This window comes from Sorghum bicolor, chromosome 10 (genome assembly GCF_000003195.3).
Source record: "Sorghum bicolor cultivar BTx623 chromosome 10, Sorghum_bicolor_NCBIv3, whole genome shotgun sequence".
In the NCBI taxonomy this organism is placed as follows: Eukaryota; Viridiplantae; Streptophyta; class Magnoliopsida; order Poales; family Poaceae; genus Sorghum; species Sorghum bicolor.
Genome location: NC_012879.2, coordinates 58,687,451 through 58,707,712, shown reverse-complemented (window position 1 = coordinate 58,707,712; position 20,262 = coordinate 58,687,451). Strand labels below are relative to the sequence as shown.

Below are 20,262 nucleotides of genomic sequence, written 5' to 3'. Positions count from 1 at the left end.
CGTCGAACGGCATCGATCAGCACTACAGATCGAGCTCCGATCCGCGCAATTCATGGAGGTGTGCCCATGCCGCATCTGCAGTAGTATGCATTCTTCTTCTCGGCCTGGCTCCATGATCGATCAATCAGCTAGCTCTACGATTCCATGGCATTCATATGCTACGCACACAGGCTGGTGCGGTGCCTGCCTCGGCCTCCTCCTGTGCTGATCTGCTCATCTGCTGGGGCCTTGTTTAGATACATCCAAAAAACCAAAACTTTACAAGATTCTCCGTCACATCGAATCTTGCGGTACATGCATGAAATATTAAATATAGTTAAAAAGAATAACTAATTATACAGTTTAACTGTAAATCACGAGACGAATCTTTTAAACCTAGTTACTCTATAATTAGACAATGTTTGTCAAATAAAGACAAAAATGCTAAAGTGTCAAAATCAAAAAACTTTTTGCATGTCTGGGTCGATCGATCGTCCTCTCTCTAGGACGACTAGTCGACCGATCCGTACGGAGTAGCTCGTATACCCATACTGGCTCAGCTAGCAGCAGCTAGCAGCGATTTCACGACTGACCAGTCAGCAGCGGAGCACGCAGTACGGTTGAAGGTGTGGGATGTCCCCGAGAGGAACTGGGGCCTTGTTTAGTTCGTAAAAATTTTCAAGATTCTCCGTCACATCGAATCTTGCGGCACATGCATGGAGCATTAAATATACATGAAAACAAAAACTATTTGCACAGTTCATCTGTAAACTGCGAGATGAATCTTTTAAGCATAGTTACTCTATAATTGAACAATGTTTGTCAAATAAAAACGAAAGTGCTACAGTGCCGTTTTTCACAAGTTTTTGCGAACACCCTAAACCCTAAACCGGACCGGACGTGCTGCTGCTGCCTGCGTATAGCGCTGAAATCATGATGCGGCTGTAGTTCTTCGCTTTTTCATGCAGCCCCTCCTGGGTGCACTAGAGGATACTCCCTCCGGTTTAGGGGTACGTACCTCTTGACTATTGTTCAGAAGACATCCGCGCAGGACCATTGTCGAGGAGGGATTATACTCTCTCCGTCCTAATACAATTCTCGTTTTCGATAAATCAAACAGTTCAAGTTTTTATTAAAATTATATTAAAAAGATATTAGTTATATTCATGTTACAAAATATATTTTTTTATAAATCTATTTAGAGACATAAATGTTAGAGACTGAATTCCTTTGTGGTCCGAGCCATATACACAATGGTTATTTTATGAATTATGATTGATTTTCCGTTTCCTACTTAATTAGTTCTAAAATTGCTAGAAGTGATTATTATATACTCTCTCCATCCAAAAAAAAATGCAATTCTCATATTTCAAGGAGTCAAATAGTATGAACTTTGATTACCGGTATATAGTCTACTGTACGTACACACAGAAATTTTTATGTTTTCTATAGATGAGTCTGGCCGGACTCCGTAGATCGAGTTTTCCCCAACAGAAAATAACTGAGCGTCTAAATTGCACCTGTGACCTTCAAAAAAAAAAGAGCTGTGAGTACGTCTCTGCACTCCTTGTTTGCAGCTATATATGTACCCTGGATCATGATCACTTCCCATGATACACGTTTCCAAAGCTTTCATGGTTCCTTGTCCCTAGCGTTCTCGATCTAGCGTTTGTCTGATGACAGTTACAGTTACTACTACAAATGTAGTAGTACTCGATCGCGCGCGAAGGATGGGCCGGCAAAGTATATGCGTGTAGCTCGTCGCAAAGCCTGGCCTGCCTGCATGCATGCATGCCCTAGCTAGATCAGATAAAGTGAGAGGATTATTTATGTACCTCCTTGCCTTTCTGCAGTTCCTATCCTCTGATCTATCTTTTTTTCACAGTTGTTGTTTCCATGGTTTTATGAGATGGTGACGAGCGACTGAGCCAGAGCGAGACAAACATCAGCAACAAGGTATACCGTCTCCAAAGGAACTGACAAAATTGGACGCCGCGGTCCGGCCATCGTTGGCGCGTGTCTATTTGCTAACGACGTGCCTGAACAAATCATATCAATAACAGAATTACTCCTCCTTAGTCGTATGATATTTGCCTTCGTGTCAGTTAGCCATGCCTACGCCCACACCAAACGCACCTTTCATCTTCCCCACCACAACACTCGTGTCTGACGGCCACACGCCCACACTGCTCTCTTTTTCCCCAACTGGCTTAGAAGAAAAAGAGGTTTTAGGGAGACGAAGACCAGCCAATGCATGCGGTGGGGATGATAGCACCGTGGCGGTTTAGGGCACGCTAGTGGCGGTGGAGACGACCAAGCCAGGTCGGGGCAAGCGAGCTTGGCTGGAGCACGCCGTGGAAGGAGGGGGAGGAGAATAATGGCCGCAAAGCTCCAATGAAACCCTAGCATACCGCAGCGGGGGCGAAGAGGAGGAAGAGGGCGTAGCCTCGGAGGGAAGAAGACCGACAGAGGTGAGGTTGAAGATGACTGCTGAACTGTAGGATTAGGATCCAACGATCGTTATTGTCGCATGATGGATAAGATAGACCCATAATGAAGTTTGAAAGAGAATCGAAACAAACAAAAGCTTTTACAAAACCTGCTCAATGTACAAAGCCTGCGTAGCAAATAGAGAGAGTATATGCATACTCCCTGTCCAAGAAAAAAGGTGTTATGAAATAAGTGGAAGTTAAACTTTGTTCAACTTTAATTAGATTTATAGAAAATACGTACAATATTTATATATTAAAATAAACTATTACAAAAAATATTAGATCGTTGAGTATATTTAAAAAATTACTTATCAGAAAGCAAGAGTGACTTCTATGACAGCAGTATAGCGATACCTAAATGTGTCGGGCCGGCATGTACTAGCTCTAGCACAGAGTACAAATCGTCGAGTCAGGCACACTGACATGTACGGTCCGTTTCGTTTCGTTTGGTCGGTGATATATATATCGGACAGCAATGCTCCCGTCGTCCTCCATCTCCGACGATATACCGTTCGCTTGCTTAGCTGGGACTGCAAGCACGACCGGACTGCTGGAGAGGAGGCGTCGACTCGTCAGTCGTCGTCGTCCGCACTTGCGCTGCAGTTCTGAAGCCGCGGGTGTCGATCGAGTGTGGTGGTGGGGGGGGGGGGGGGCGTCCCGGCGTGCGTGCTTTTCAGACGTCGAATCATTCGCCTGCTGCCTGCACAGGGCAAGGAGGCAGCAACCGGTACGTGCACGGCGTTGCCATAAATGGCACGCAGCAGCATGGATCGGCCGGTGGCTCCCCGACGGCCCGATCCCGTAGATTTGATGCGGCACCACTGCACCACCACACCACACATACAGTAGTTGTTGGTGATGTGTGGCACGTAACATCAGATCGGAATGGTGGTAGTGACCTCTACAGCAGTGCATTATACATGCACGGCTCCATGCTCCATGCATCATAGCACTGTAAGGCTTACTTTGGCAGCGGGGCAAAGTAGCCCAGGGAATATAGCCACGCGCGTGGAAATTTTTGGATTTTTGATTCCCGCCACCACCACGGGGAGGATAACCTGCGGGGGTGAGTTTTCCTGCGGCTGTTTGGCAGCCAATTGAGGACTTGCGAGAGTTGTTTGTCAGTTTGATTTTCTGGTGTTGCTCTTATCACTATCGACGAATTTTAAAATAATATATTAAACAAATCATAAAAAATCAGAATTTAAGGAAGCTACCAGAGATTAACGTTGAAACCACAAAACCGTGAAAAAACTCAGGAATAGGTCTCTCTATACAAAAATGATATTTCAAATATGAAATCATGTCTAATAATTATCATCTAAAATCTAGCGATAGCATTGAAACAGATGGTTCTCCATCCTTTACATACAATAGATAGATATAAACCGGGTTATAATGACCTAGTCTATGAACATATATACAAAAAAATGAAAAATTCTTCTCCTGGGAACCGGTAATGCTTGGGTTCTTCTTGGCACAGTGGTTGAAATAATCTGTTTAATACACCCCAAAATCTGATAACCGTGCTGGTTTCTCATAGTGCGGTTTTTCTTCGAGGGACTTCGATCAGGCACCTTCACAGCTGAAGCTCTCTAAGCCACTTAAACATGGCAGTCTTATATCCTCATGGCAAAAGAATGGTATGTCACAAACAAACAGGGAGTTCTAAGCATATCAACATCTGAAAGAAAAATGACATAATGGAGGAACAATATTAATTCGTTAGTTAGGCATACATTGCAGCATGGGCATGACTGGAAAAAAAAATGGATGAAGCATAGGACAGATTGTGGTACCTACCAAAAATATAGATAAACTAGAAGATTGGGTTAGGATTGACGATTGCTTCTGATTGAAATTGTTCTTAAAACAAACATGAGCAGCAGACATGGCACAATAAATGAGGAAAAAAGGAATAACGTCATGCAGTGCTATCATTGCACAGTCCAAACTAAAGATAAAGTGTTAGTTATTCACCCTGCTGCAATAACAGGTGTGATAATACAGCTACGAAAGGACTACTGGATTCTAAAGACAAAGGAAAGAAGAATATAAGCACTGAAGTATCACCTCACTCATCTCAAATCATGCACGGCTTCCACCAAGTATTCTGCACTTTTGCAATAGATAAATCAGGATGAGTTGGTAATTTACCTCTTTGGCTGCATGAATTACAATGAACTGTATATTTTAGGTTAGCTGCTACTGTATTTAATTTTCCAATCAAGATCTAATGAGGCCTATCCTAAATCACAAAACATGTGCAGTGTTTTGTGGACAGCAGCAAGTAGTGACTAATAGGCATTTTAATCCACACACTGAAACAAAGTCAGCAACCCTCGAACCAAAGTCAAAAATTAAAAAAGGAAACTGACACAACAGACTTCACCTGTCAGAAAACTATCAACCTATGGCTAATGCTTCCAAGTGCAATTGTGCAGAAAAACTTCTAGCATGTGTTAAAAATTGGATCTACCAGAACCAGTTCATGCTACCAATTCATATCAACAAGTGCATTCATGAACCAGTAAACTGGATCTACCAGAACCAGTTAGTGCTAGAAACATAGGATTGCATGTTTATATTTTAGATCAAGCAATGCGAGGCAGGGAGACTACTCTTAGAAAGCAAGAAAGGCAATGAGGACTGAGGACCGGACGATGGCAGCCTGGCCTGGTGAAGATGGACTGAGATGTCAACTACCTGCAGCAGACGACGATTAAAAAAAAGCAAGTGTTAAAAATTAAAGAAATCAAAGCATATGAACTATATAGTGTATACAGTAAGCAGAAATAAACTTGCTATAAATAAACTTCAGAGTCAAAGGACTACTATGGAGCCGCGCAAACTTCAGAGTAAGCATATGAACTTTTTTGGATGAAATTTTGCCATGGGACTTCATGCTCCAGCATTGAGCAATTCAGAGTCAAACTCGACATTAGAACCATAACTAAACTTGCTACCAAAAATCTCTAGTTACTTGCAAATTCAGAGTCATCTTCCCTGCGGCCGGAGGAAAGATGGAGACTGCTCTTGGGTCGGCGAGCTGGCTCCTCGGTCTTGTGCTCAACAAGCTGTCCGATGACTTGGTGAAAGCGTATGTTTCCAGCACAGAGCTCGGCCTCAAGTTTGTGCAGATTAGAAAGGAGATGCTGTACACTAAGGCCTCACGCGACGAAACCAGCAATCCGCCGGCGAGCCGACCCCAATCGCGAGTCGCCTGCAGTTCTGGTCGGGACAAGCAAAGGCCTAGTGCGGCGGACGGCTACCTCCCTCGAACTGAAGCCTAGTACCAGCAGCGGGGGGATCGAGGGCAGGGGGAGGGTGCTCACCGTGCCATGCCGTGCGTGTACGCCCCGGGGATCGGATCGGCGTTGGTCAGCGTCGAGGAAAAGCGGGCAGCGGTGAGGATGGATTGCGGAATAGAATGGGGGCAGAGACGCGGAGCGGATGCACGGGGCAGAGTGGGGAGGAAGATGCTGCCGTCCGCAGCCCCAACATCTACAAGAAACATGGTGATGATCGAATCAGGAAACCCTAGATGCGGTACAGAGAGATACAGATGGAAGCGAGCTCACCTGTAGAGTCGGGAGACGGTGGTGCTGGTGTTGCACGGTGGCGGCGATGGAGGAGAAGTCGAGGTGAGGGCCGAGCGGCGGCAATGGAGGAGAGTTGAGGCGAGGCGGAGGGGACGCGACGGAGGGGAGTTGAGTCGAGGGAAACAGACGGGGAATGACGCCCCATGTCTGCAAGCCAGGCTTGATTCCCTGTGAAAACCCTGCTCCTGTGGGGCCGAGAGACCTGGGTGGCGGTCTTCCAAATGGACGCATGTCGTGGTTCGTGGAAAATAGCCGCGCGGGATTCTCTCCCGGAGAAAAAGCCGGGATCCCTCCGGGATTCGCTGCTGCCAAAGGGAGCCTAAAGGTGGGGAAACTCTCCCCCCCCTTTAGATTTTCAAAAAAAAAATAGCACTGTAACATACTACTACTGTTGTAAGTACTGGTGTTTCTCATTCTCGTTCATCTGTGTTGTGCATATGTGTTCGTTGCTGTACAGCAAAAAAAAGTAACCACCATATAGTTCTCACTGATTCTCTCGAATCGAGCAGAGAGTTGCATCGTGGGCTCGTGGCCCTTCACTGCAGAACTACTACAGGCACATGATGAAATACTATGGCGTTATAGACCAACACATGGTGCTGTTCGCTTAGATAAAAAGTTGTTGATTTCACTGATTTGTTGTGAGACAAAAAATATTATATTCGGTAATAAACTCAAGTGATGCACATATGGTGTGTTTGGTTAGGCTCTTAACCTACCTTTTGGTTTGGTTAGGCCACATTTACATTGTTTTATTCCTAGGCCAGCTCCTGAAGCCAGGCTCCAACCGGCCACCCACACACCCGGAGGTCTAAAAAAACACGGGGTTGCTGTTTCTTTTAGAGCAAGACCACAGCAAGCCTCTCGTATCGTGTCACTACCCCCTTTCCCCCCTTCCTTCACATGGGCCGCACCACCTCCAGCCTCCCCTCGTCACTTAGATCTGGCTGCATTGGAGCTTTCAGTGGTCGAGGAGGCAGAGGTCCTATTCGGACTTGGAAGGCATGCTGTGGTGCTCCCGTGCAGTGGCCTGCGGTGGAGCTCCGTGCCGCGGTCGAGCTCTTGCCGCCATGTGCGAGTGCCTGCGGTCGCCTGGAGGCGCTCGCACGCTCTGCGCGGCGGTTGGGGAGGAAAGAGTTGTGGTGCTGGCGAGCTCTATGCGGCGGTTGAGGAGGAAAGAGCGGCGGCGGTGCATGCGATCTTTGTGCGCTTGCTACTATAGGGTGAGGTTTCACTCGATTGTTTGTTTGTGTGAATCTGTGATTGCTTGCTTGCTTGGTTCATGACTGTTGTATTGTGTATTTGTGTGCCTTGCTAAATAGTCTGACTTAATTTTACTAGTCAGCTTTATATTGAAAACAAACCAAACCAAACGCACGCGTAATATGTACGATCGAGAATCCTGCATATGCAGGGCAATATGAATGATATACGTTCTTTTTTTGATTGGGCGCAGGAGGACCCGCCACAACCAATGTGCATTTTGTACTGGATGACAACTTTTCAGTAGCTTACGGGCCAGAAAGCTGTTGTATTTGTTTATACTGAAGAGGTAATACCGTTGTTACGAGTTTCTGTCGGAGTTTACAGTGCCTGTGGTGTCCAACACTCCGGGAACTTTTGCAGATAAGTGCTCGATTCACCTTTTTATTCATAATTTTCTTAGTGAAAACATGTCCTTGGAGTTGGAGATCAATTTAGCTTGCATACAGCAATGGAACGCACTCTGAATTCTGAATCAAAGTCCCCCTTCGTCGGGGATAAAATGAAATGAATTGAAAAACAATGAAAAGAGAAGATGACTCGTAGAAGGAAAAAACACGCAACGAATCTCCTGAATACGATTCACGCACCAAAAGAAGGTCCAGGCCGTATGATCGGCCGGCCAGACGGCCCATATCGGGCCACTCTCTGTAATTTTGCACAAACGCCCTCTCACTTTGTTGAAATATAACCCGTCGTCCAACCCACTCTCTCAGGTTTTATTCAAAATAGTCCTCAAACTTTATAGGAATTAAAGATCAGTCCATATCCGCCTGCCTGGGTTGGCCTCAAGCTTGCTGGGCCTAAGTGGGCCAAATACGGCCCATGTTATTTTTATTTTCCTATTAATGTTTAATCTTTTCTTCTCAAAATAGAGATCTCCAAAAATTTGTATAAAATTATAGAAAAATCATAAAAATACCAAACTAATTTTGTTGAGTTTCTTATGACTAGATCTATGCATTTAACTTAAAATATCATATGATTTAATGTATTATATTTGATAGATATATACATCTATAATTTATGTCAGTGATTATTTTTTTGCTCATATCACATATGAACTAAAAATATCTCCCCAAAATCAACTCTAAATAAATTCATACCTTTTTTTCATAATCTTTGCTTTCTAATTCTCCCCACCTTAACTCTAATCTTTGCTTTCTAATTCTCCCCACCTTAACTCTAAATTAATTCATAATTTTTTTATAATCTTCGTTTCCTAATCCTTTAATTTTATACTAACTCGTAATACAAAATAATCCAAAACAAATAATCCTAACATAGATATACGAAGCCAAATACTTCACTATATATATATATATATATATATATATATATATATATGGTAAATTTTTCCTACTCCCTAGGAGTAACTACTCCCACATTACACCCAAAGAGTCTTCCAACTTGGCGCAAGAGGTTCATTAGCGGGTTCATTAAGCGGACCCGTTAATATAATGAATATATAAGTAGATTTAGTCGTCATTTGCGGGCGTCGAACAGCCACGCCCCGTCGGGGTGGCGGCGGCAGCGGCGGCTTTATTCGCTTCGGCCTCGGGTAGAGCCGGACGCTCGCTCTCTGCCCTTTCAGCTCTCCGGCAGCGTCGTCGATGGTGACCTCGCCCCTCTGTCGCTGCAAGTTGCTCGAGATCCGATGCTGCCTGCATTGCCTCCAACACCCGAGATCTCCATCGCGTGCTCCCTTGACGGCGGCGCGTCCTGGCCAACGCCTTCGGTGTGCAGATGGGTGGCCTGGTGGCGTTCTTCGTCACGCCTTCCTCCGGCGGCGGCCTTCTTCATCATTTGACATGGGCCCTCTCCGTGTACACTGCGAGATCTGTTTTCTTTTCTCTTTTTAATTCACAAAATCTGCTTTCTTTTTTTTTTTTTGGATTCAGAAGATTTGCTTTATAGTGTCTTTATTCTAGCGTCAAGATGCTAATGGCCAGAATCTCCATTTCTCTACATAATTCTTTTGCATATTCATCGCACGAATAGTCCGTGCATATTCCCTGCCAACATGTATGTATCATACTCCGTATAAACATGCATGTATGTATTCATACTTCCTATAAACACGTAATGTCTCATACTCATTATAAACATATATGGACTCATACTCTCATGTATACGTGGCCTACTCCTAATATACGTATATACTCACTACTCCGTGTATCCTTTGGTATATGTACATACTTGCTTGCATAGTAGAGTATATGGTCCATAATACCTGCTTGTAGAGTACTGAGTATAGATACTGATACAAAATAGTATATATACATACTTATATTTAAATGATCCTCGAGATAGTATGGATATCTACTCGAAGTATAGTTTATGCATATACATGCATGTACTCTCGGTACTCCGAAATCTATACGTACTCATATAAAGTATATCTGTTCAAAAAAAAGGCCACATAAAAATTAGAGTATATGTACATACTTCTCTGCCATGCATACCCTACGGAAAAAATGTACGTACTCGTACTAATATATACTAATATATATGCATACTTCCTTCAAATAGTATGCCCACATAATAGCATACTATTTTTTTCTCCTAAAAAAGCTACATATAGTCTATAATAAAATTGCACTAGTATACGGACATACTCCCAAATATATATATGCTGCAATATACTCATTTTATATATTAAAGTATGTGTCCATACTTTCGAAAAGCATATACGTCCGTACAACTGGCCCCATAAAACAAGGAGGTGTAACAGCCGTTGGCTAGATGAACGCCGGCCGCATGCAAACAGTCTAAACGGGTTGCATATTAGTCGGCCCGTTAACCAGATGAACATAGGATGCTGCGTATACTCTCGGTGGGAGTATCTACTCGTGGGAATATAGAAAATGGACCCTATATATATATATATATATATATATATATATATATATATATATATATATGGCATTCCGTACACTCGCATATATGAGTACATCATGTCACGCATGTAAACAAACAAAATGAATACATTTAAAATCTACGCCGTACAATGAAAAAAACAAAAACACATAGACACACGCATCCACTGGCCATAAGCGGCAACGACGCACACATTTCTAGCCCATACGAGCTGAAAGAGAAGAGGGGGAGGGAAAGAGAGGATAGAGGTAGAGGAAAGAGGGCTGCAGGAGATCCTGGAAGCCAAACAGCGGGCGAACTAGAAGCTAACTGTTGCCATAATTCTTCGGATACGGAACTAAACCTTACTTGCTAAATTATCCTTCTGGTTGCTGATTATTACCAACCTCCAATTATACTTGTTTATCTATCTCAGCATTATCGCCTTGACGTCCAACAATAGATACTGCTGCTACTCTGTGTGCTGCATAGAAGAGAACGCTTTAAACAGGCCACACACCGGCCATAAGCGGCAACGCCGCGAGCATTTCTAGTTAAAACAAAAGAGAAACGAAATAATAAAGAACGAAAAAAGAGAACTGGCGCAGAATTCGGCCAACAAACGAAATGAGCCCACGAGCTAAATATGGGCTAGTGACAAGAAACTGGCTGCAGGGGTGGGAACAACAGAAACGGGCCTATAGGGCGACAGCAGCAGCGGTTAAAAGGTCGGAAAGGTCCAAGTGACTTGAAACTGGGTAAGAGGCTGGATGTGGGTGGGCTAGACGTTTGTCACGCTTAGGAACCGAAGTGGGCTGTCATCTGTATGCATGGGCTTCTTCACTTGGGGCCCTTGGTGGAAACAGACTTAGTACGGCTTTACGGGCTTGGCGATGGGCCAATTAAAAGGCCGAGGGATACGATACGAAGACGAGCGGTCCGCCGTTCTGATGCAGTTTATCTCAAGGATAATTGGGCCTTGCCTCTTGGATGGATTCCTACCAGAAATTATGGGTGGCCTTTAATCCAAGAGGAGCCGGACAAGTGAACGAACCTTTGTAGCAAAGACATGGATGGGCTGATCAAGTTAAGGCCTTGTTTAGTTTACCCAAAAAACTAAAAAAAAAAAAATAAAATTCTTCGTCACATCAAATCTTTTGGCACATGCATAGAGCATTAAACATAGACGAAAGTAAAAACTAATTACACAGTTTACTTGTAATTCGCGAGATGAATCTTTTGAGCCTAATTAATATATAATTGGACAATATTTGTCATGTAAAAAAACGAAAATGCTACATTAACTCAAAGCAAAAAAATTTAGGAACTAAACAAGGCCTTAAAGGAGGCAGCAAAACTCGTAGACTATCGGTTGTATTGCACGTGTGGCTGTGTTTGGAGCTCACTGCAATAGCTTCAACTTACGCATATGTTGATATATCTCAGTGAATGTAATACTAATGAAGAGTTTGTAACGGGTGTGTTTACGTGGCTACCGTACACGGCACAGGTAAAAAGAATAGAAGAGTGTATGGTTAATTATTGACAGATGTAGCGAAGAGACCTGTAGCGCAGCGGTTAGAAGAGCCTCGGTGAGATCTAGGTTTGATTTTTCGTGGGAATGAATTTCAAAAAATTTATGATAGAGAAGATGTGTATCCATCTAGGCAACCAGAAACACACTTCCAATAACCGCGATAGTAGACGGAGCTACAAAGCCTCGGATCAAACGTTTGTAGCCCCGGATCCTCGTCATGCTCTTGATTACCGTAGTATAACGCTGGATCCTTAAAAAGAAAAGTTTAACGCTGTGCCTGTGCGAAGAAACAACACTACTACAAAAAGGGTTAAGCAGCCACTGATCATCTGAAGCGAGGATTAACAGGCAGTGGGACCATGAGCCCATGATGGCGTACACTGACACAACGGGAGCGAGGGACCCAGCCGGCGGCGGACATGCACATATCCCGCTGATGCATCTCTTTCCCCACATGATGATTGCCAACAGCTGGTTGCCATTTGCTTGCCTGCCAGACGCCAGTGCCAGCCGCGCGCATCCACCATCTCAATCGCATTGCATAGCTCAGCGGCGCGCCGTACCTTCCCCCCGCGTCTCGCTCTCGCCTGCCTTCCGCCACGTCGTACGCAGCCGCAGGCAATCCCATCCGTGCGTGCGTGCGTGCGTGCCAGCCAGGCATCCATAGCCGTAGCCTGCCGCGGCTGCCAGGCAAAGGCATGCAGCAGCGCACGCGCACCACGCACCGGACTATCCTTGGCCTGGGCCTGCAGAATCGCGCTTGAGGCCTAGGCGCGGAAACACAGAGCTGACGTAGCAGACGGATATGTGGATCAAAGGGGAGCGTGTGCACGGCCGGGCCGGGTGATGGATGATCGATCGGCGTGGGCGTGGGCGTGGGCGCGCGAGCGAGCGAGGCCACCGAGCGGCGACGGGCGAGAACGACGACTGACTGCCTCCCGGGCCCGGGCATGAATGGATAAGCGCGAGGGGGGTGAGCCGCGCCGCCGTGGAAGGCAACGCGACACGGACGGACTCCTCTGCGCGTGCGCGGATAGAGGCGAGGATCGGAGGAGGACAGCACGTGACAGTCCCGAGGCCGTATGGTATCGTACGTCCCCGTGCGCGGCGTGCATGCGATGCGAGGCACGAGTAGTAGGACAGAGCAGAGCATGCGAGCAGCACACAGGCTGGAAAAGGGAGCGGGATGGCGTCACGACTCACGGGAGACGGGACCCGGACCCGATCGACGAGGCCTCGAGACCCCCACGGACGGACGGGCCGGGGCTGGCCGAGGCGCTCCATCGGCGGTGTGCGGATCAGCCAATGCTTTGCATGTCGGTTGTCTCGGTCTCGGGAGACTTTGTTGCGCCGGATGCTTTCCAGTTCCAGCCAGTCCTCCTCCATAGACGGCGCGCGTTCGTACAGTAGATTCATCGATCGTGGACGTATCAATTGTGCAGTTAACACGGCCAGCGGCCACGACGCCAGCCCATGAAAAGCAATTATTGGCAATCTGGCCGATTATTGGCCCGTGTGGCAATGACCAATGAGCGCAACTGGCTGTCGTACCGCAAGTTGTGAAATTTTAGTGCACTGGCCGCGCTGCCGGCGACCGAGAGGACGCTGCGTGCAGGGTCAGCTGGTGTTTAAAGGCGAGCGGCGGAGCGCGCCCCGTGCCCCCGGCAGCGGTCTAACTCCGCGCTGCGACGATTCCTATCCACGTCTCCACGCCAACGCGCGCGCGCAGCAGGCGGAACGACGAACACGCAGCCATGCGTGTGGGTGAATGACCTTTCAAAGCTGCCCGGTATGAGTACTTGAATACGCCTCGTCGGAGCCAGCTAGCTGCTGGATCACCCGTCGTCGTCGTCGTCGTCCCCCGCCCTGGGGCCCGGGCGCCATCGATCAGCTTGCAATGCCCGGCGCGTGAACATGCCATGCCATGCCATGTCATGTCGTCCTCTCCCGAATTCATGCATCCATCCATCCATCCGATCGTCGGTATGGCTGCCACACGGCCCATGCTGTCCGTGCCGCTGCATGCCTGACCCAGCCACCACCGAGCTGGCACGCGATCATTGCTGGCCCCGTCCGTTTATGACCCCCGTGGCACATTTTACTCGTACGGAACGGAACGCTCCAGTGTATGATTCGTGTATGATCCGATCTGATCCACGGGGCCGGAGGTTGTTTTACCTCTGAGACTGTAGCAGCGTCCCTCGGATGCATCGATCGACCACCGTACCTTTTGCACGGAAAAGAGGATTATGTCACACGTACGGCCGGCCCCCCACATTGTGTTGTGCCAACTTGACTGACAAGGTATACGTATATACGTACGCACGGTACAGTCGTCCGGTGAGGTAATGCTAGCCGTGCATTACTGCTACTTCATACTTAACCGAGATGGTCAGATGGATGATCCGTGGTGGTTAGGGTAGTAAAGTGCATCCACGCATCGGCACCGCCGCACGTACACAATGTGGATCGGGAGATTTGTGCATGTGGTACTAGCTCATGTTCACCTCACCGCTTCAAGCTCCTCAACTACCCGTGCCACGCTGGACTTTCGAAAACATAGTACAGGCAGGATATTTCTTCCATCATTCGGTTCTCTGTACTCAGGCAGGAGCGCTTAGCACTCTGTCGTACTCACCATATATGCTTGGTTTATAGAAAAGGTACGATAAACTATGTTGGTAATTTTCCCATCGTAGTTTTCAATACAATTATGTGTCACCAGGGTTAACTTAGTGCTATACGCTCTAAATGTAAGGAAACATAATAAATGCTTAACGCGTTGTTAGGTTAAGTTATAATGTCCTATGCTAGAGATGCAAGACGGTTTATTATAGGTCACTCGCAAAATTAAACCTATCTACAAGTTTGTGGATAACCCGTCTTACATCCCTATCTTAGGCTTTGTTTAGTTTTCTTTTTTTTTTCAAAATAAACACTGCAACATTTTCATTTTTATTTGACAAATATTGTTCAATCATGGACTAATTAGACTCAAAAGATTCATCTTATAAATTACAAACAAACTGTGTAGTTAAACTTTTTATCTATATTTAATACTTTATACATGTATCGCAATATTCGATGTGATGAGGAATCTAAAAAATTTTACAAAATTTTTTTAAAACTAAACAATGCCTTAAACCATTCCACCAAATTTGAACTTAAACTGCACTTGTATAGAGGTGGGGAAAAAAAGGGACAAAATGTGGCAGAACCTCCTGAATTAAGTGGCCCACATGCACCCATCATTGTCTCCAAGACTTGTGATCGGCATGCACGAGTTCCAAATGACTCAAGAAGTCTGTCGGGTATCCTCGGAGGACCCCGAATCATCCACATTTTATCTCATACAGGATCAACATGGAGTTACCACAACATTACAACATTTGTTACAAAAATAACTTACATCAGAGTGCGGAAGATTTATAACTTAATTTACAACATATGATGAAGTATAAACTTAACTAAATTTCCAAAAGGTGTATAGAGTAGCGGAAGCATCTTAGGTGAAGCTTCTAAGGTAGAAGAGGTGGATAAATCATGTCGCGCCCACCGACATGACCTCCATTAGCAGTCTAAGTCAGCACCTGCAACAGGGGTTATAAAACCCTGAGTACAAAAGTACTCAACAAGACTTAACCGACTAGAAAAGAGGTGAAGACTCAGGTATGCAGGCTATAGGGATTCAAGGTAAAGCTTTAGCAAGATCAAAGCATTTCTTTTGCATAAAAGCTTACTAAGATTAAACCTACTTTCAAGTTTTAACTCAAGGTTATCATTTATGACTAACCAAAACTATTATCAAACTTGCATAAGTATACCACATCTTTCTTATACCAAAGATTCACTTGTTACTACGATGATGGTGTGAGGATTGAGGCTCCATATCCGAGGAAACACGGCGATTCGAATCGATTAAACCCAGCTGGGGATTCAGTACCACACGACATATGTAGAACTTAATCTTGCATATGTCAACCTTTTCTATAGATCCTCCCATACAAGAACGGGTCCAGCGTCACCCGAGAGTACAGTACACCACCATCCTACAGCCAATCTAGATGTTTCCCGGTCATCTCAGATCCGTAAGGTGGGTACACGCTACTCTCGCCATCTTTCCACTCCCAGTACGCGGTTAGCCGTTCTCAAGTATCGGAATAGCTATAGGTAAGGCTTACCGCCGCATGTGGGCTGTACTCAAAGTTCTCAATCACAACAGGCCAATCAACGGTACGGTCCTTAATCGACACAGTTGGAGACACTACTTTAAGACTCCATTCTTAAAGCAAGTCCACCGACCGGTCTCAAGTTTAAACATTATTAACCATAACAGTATTCCACAACGACCCTTCAAACGTTCTCATTTGAAAACTTATCTAATAAGCAGGGCTAAGCATACTAAGCATTTTCATAAAGCAGGTATCAAGGTTAATATGGAAATCATCAAGGTAGATAATGCAGCAAATAGGATTCACTCAACTCCTATTCACCTAATGCATCATATTAACTCAAGTGATATAAATAACTTTATGAAAATACAAGGATAGGGTTTAATGTCCGGGGCTTGCCTTGACCGGAAGGGAAGTCCGACAACTCAGCAAAACCAGATGGACCCACAAACTCGGAAGCAACCCACTGAGGATCAGATTCCTCTGGAGCGTAGTCTACACGTAGAGGTGCATATGCATGATCAATGAGATGCTCATGACATGATAAAGACAGGTTACATGTTCTTGGATGATAACAACAAACAAAACTACCTCGAGTACAACTCACCTTCATGGTATAGAAACAAACTAACTTAGTTATCAAAGCATAGATTACTACTAAGCAAATTTTATCATCTTCATTAAGCAATGTTGTGTAGTTATTAAGCAACAAAGATCATTTACATGAAAGAATCCTTAACCAGGGAGCATATCATGTCAAGTAGCCACTGGTTATCAATCAATCCCAAAGATCAATCAAAACCTAAAATGATTATGCTTTCTATTTATCTTAATAAATTCTTAATTAAATATTAAAGACAATAATTAAGTATTAACATCAAACAATAATTAAGTGCCAAAGGTCATTAAAAGATAATGACCTCAGGTCATCACATAATCCCAAAAGCACTCAAATTCTAATTTGGAAATTAAGCTAATCATTATTTAAGTAAAGGCTAGCTAAAACAATCAACTCTATTTACCAACATAACCAGGACAGCAGCATATACACAACTTTATTCAACCATAATTAGAGATCCAAGCATCCAATAAAGGTGATATTAGACTTTCTGGAAAGCTTATATAATTTTCTACAACTTTATTATTATCTTCGAGAACTGATTTAATAGATAACATGGCCAAACAGTATGAATAAACAATTCTGTCCAGACCTTGGACAGAATCAGACATTAAGATTCATACATCTATAACCAGAGTTCTAGATCATCAAAATTCATGATCCATAACATTTTGGAAAGCTTATGAAAATTACTACAATTCATCTTTTATCATGAAAACATAATTCATAAGTTTAGTAGGTTGAAATTGCACAACTACAGAAACTGATCCAGGATTTGACAGAAAGAAACCATTTCTGAAACTTAAATTTAAACAGGCATAACTCAGAAACTATAGAGCCAAATGCCACCAAAATTTAACACCAGCTAGATACATGAATTCTATACAACTTTGTTATAGACAAGTTTCATATCCAACATTATTTACCTAGAGAAATTCATAATGCTCTAAAAACTATCAAGAAACCACTAACAATTAAATTATAGAGAAATCATATTTCATTTATGTTCCAAACTTGAACCTGGGCAAAACCCAGCTCACCAAAAGTTGAAATACATCAAAGAGATACTAGAAAATATCATGGTCATCCCTAAATAAATTCTTTTTATGTCTTTATTAATTTATTTAGATAAATAGACAAAGTAATAACCATATATCAAAAGTACACAATAAAATCTGAGAAAACTACAGAAGCACATATATGCTCTCCAAAGTCTACTGTATAAATTTCATACCATTTGTATAAGTATAGCAATTTCCATGAAAAAGATAAATTTCCATCACAAGAAAGCATGTAGCATCAAGATAAATAAGAAACTCGACATTTTCTACAAACACATAGCTAAATTATGTATTTGTATGATATAAAGACCTCATATAAAGGCAGTGGAACCATATTTTACATTTATTTATTTTTAGTTTAATTTTAAACTATTTAATAAGCATTAAATAAGATAAATTAATAACTTAACCATATATCATTTACTGAACATGAAATTTTTACTGCAACATTCACATAACATCATGAGAACACCATAAAAATTTCAGGGCAATAGGATCTACACAGAATAAGATATGAATTTCTCCTTTTTTAAACATAATTAAAAGGCATAAATCATAACCAATTATTTTAATACAAAACATGGTCAGTTTCATATTTTTAATAAAAACTAGACATCTCAAGGAGCACAACAAAATTTGGTTCACCAAAATTGGAGCTACCAAACTCTAGATATGAATTTTTAAAGATTCAACAAAACATCTACAAACAAGTCCTTATAGCACTATTCACCTGAGTCACAGTCTCTGCAATTAGACCCCTGGGAAACTTCAAATTGTCGCCCGAAGTCCCTGGCCGCGACTGAAAACAGAGGAACTCGCCGGAGATCGTGGTTTCGGCGCTGGAGTGCTCGTCGGCGGCATTGGAGCAGCGGGGAAGCTCGCCCGGACTAGTGCGCACCTGATGGTGGCCGTAGCTTGTCCTGCAATGGCTCGAGGTGGCCTGTCCACGTTGAGGTGCTCCTCGGCGGCGTTTTCAGCCGGAGCTGAGGAAGAAAGACGGCGCCCGGGCGATTGAGAGGGGCAGGGAGGGTTCCTGGGCGTACACGGGGTTCGCAAGGATATGGCGAAGGTGTTGGAGAACTCGAATTGGCCAGAGGGGTTGCGTGTAGAGGGTATTGGACGGTGGAGCTTCACTGGGTGCTTTCGGTCGCCGGAGTAAGTGAGCTCGAGGTCGGCCGCGCAGGCGCTCAAGAGGTCGAGACGCAGAGGTCACGGGCGTCCACGTCGCGCGGTGACGCGGCCGGCAAGCAGCTGCGTGGCGGCGAGGCGCGCACGCGGCGCTGCACGGCCTGCGGCCGCGCGGTGACTGGACTCGTGATCCATATCCGGATACTGTAGCAAGCTTTATCCAACCAGTTTTGTGGTTTTGCAAAATTCGTCCAAATTTTGAACTGAAGACAAAATTCCACCAAAATGGAAGTTGTGAAGAATTTTACAAGCTACAAAACTCCTTTTGGTGACCAAAGCTAAATCTGAGTGGAAAAGTGTGAATTTGGCAAAACAGTTTGAATTTCAAAATCCCAAATTGGGGAAATTCCAAATTTTGAATTGGAGCAGATTAGAATTTCCAAAATTACTTTTAATTTTTCCAAACAACTTGAAAAACTCCCAACATGAAAGTTGTTCAACTTTTTGAGCCCTACAACTTTCATGTTGACCACTTTTCAAAATTCCAAATAGATTTTGAATTGGGGATTCAAATCGGAAAAGGGAACAATTTCTGGAAAATTGTATTTTCAAAATTACTTTAAATTTTGTACTGAAACTTCAAAAACTCAAAACACCAAAGTTGTACATCTTGACAAGATTTACAACTTTGCTTTTGAACTCAACTTCAAATTTTGCTTTGTTTTTGAATTGCACAAAAGGGGACAAATTCTAGGGTTTTGGAAACTAGGGTTTCCCCCCTTAAGTCTTTCGGAAAAACTTCCACCCAGGGTTTTAATCACCAACACAAACATCCATACACAATATAAGCACACTTTAATTTCCTAAGCACAATCAACCAAAATAACCTTATTTTAAGTTGATGCATAATAATGTGCTTAACAAATATGCTTTGCAATGCTTATGATGACATGATCCAGTTTTAGTGTTCGTAACATCAGGGATGTTACAGCCCTTCCCCCTTAAAGAAATCTCGTCCCGAGATTTCCAGGGTACTAAAACCCATGGGGTTAAGTAATGGAAAAGGAAATGTGTCAAGCACATTAACTTTTGAGAAGTTCATACAACAATTACGATTGGTCCAAGAATTACAACTAAGATCAACAAGAAGTTGTAATCAATCAGGAATTTTAGAGAATTCATACGAAGATATGAATCTCCAAATGAGCTTCCAAGGAGGATGAAAGCACACTAACAGTAGATTATAGTGGAGCATGACCAGAGATCCCGATGTTTAACGAGCACCCTGTAGTATTTCCTTATGGCTGCAGTCCACAGGAGACTACGAGGTTCGACGCTATAACGTGATCACGGATCATGGTACCTACTATAGAGTACAGTTACAATAGCTTTCAAGCAACATATGTTGGTTATCCAAGTCAGGGGCTTTAGGTAATTCCCACAAAGATATGGGCATGGGTTCCCATGATAGGGCTCAAAGAGCGAGGGCACCTTAGTTGTGGGGCTATAATGGATCATGTCCATAACCTCGATACCTGCACGCGCCCAGT

The 20,262-nt window shown here is 43.9% G+C and overlaps 1 protein-coding gene across 4 annotated transcripts; it reads right to left on the bottom strand.

Annotated features, from left to right (window-relative positions):
• On the bottom strand, positions 3,724-6,399 carry LOC110430737. 4 transcript variants are annotated; one of them, XR_002448104.1, is made up of 4 exons: positions 6,053-6,399; positions 5,807-5,975; positions 5,093-5,177; positions 3,724-4,584 (listed from the first exon to the last, which is right to left on the bottom strand). XR_002448104.1 is itself a non-coding variant. In XM_021448622.1 (4 exons), exons 1-3 carry the CDS (start codon positions 6,216-6,218, stop codon positions 5,174-5,176), a joined length of 339 nt encoding a protein of 112 aa, XP_021304297.1. In that variant the 5' UTR covers positions 6,219-6,399; the 3' UTR covers positions 3,724-4,584; positions 5,129-5,173. The 4 variants fall into 4 exon arrangements, 2 of the variants coding, with proteins under 2 accessions (XP_021304297.1, XP_021304296.1); XM_021448622.1 differs by having other exon boundaries at positions 5,129-5,177; XR_002448105.1 differs by having other exon boundaries at positions 3,724-4,155; positions 4,275-5,177; positions 5,807-6,399.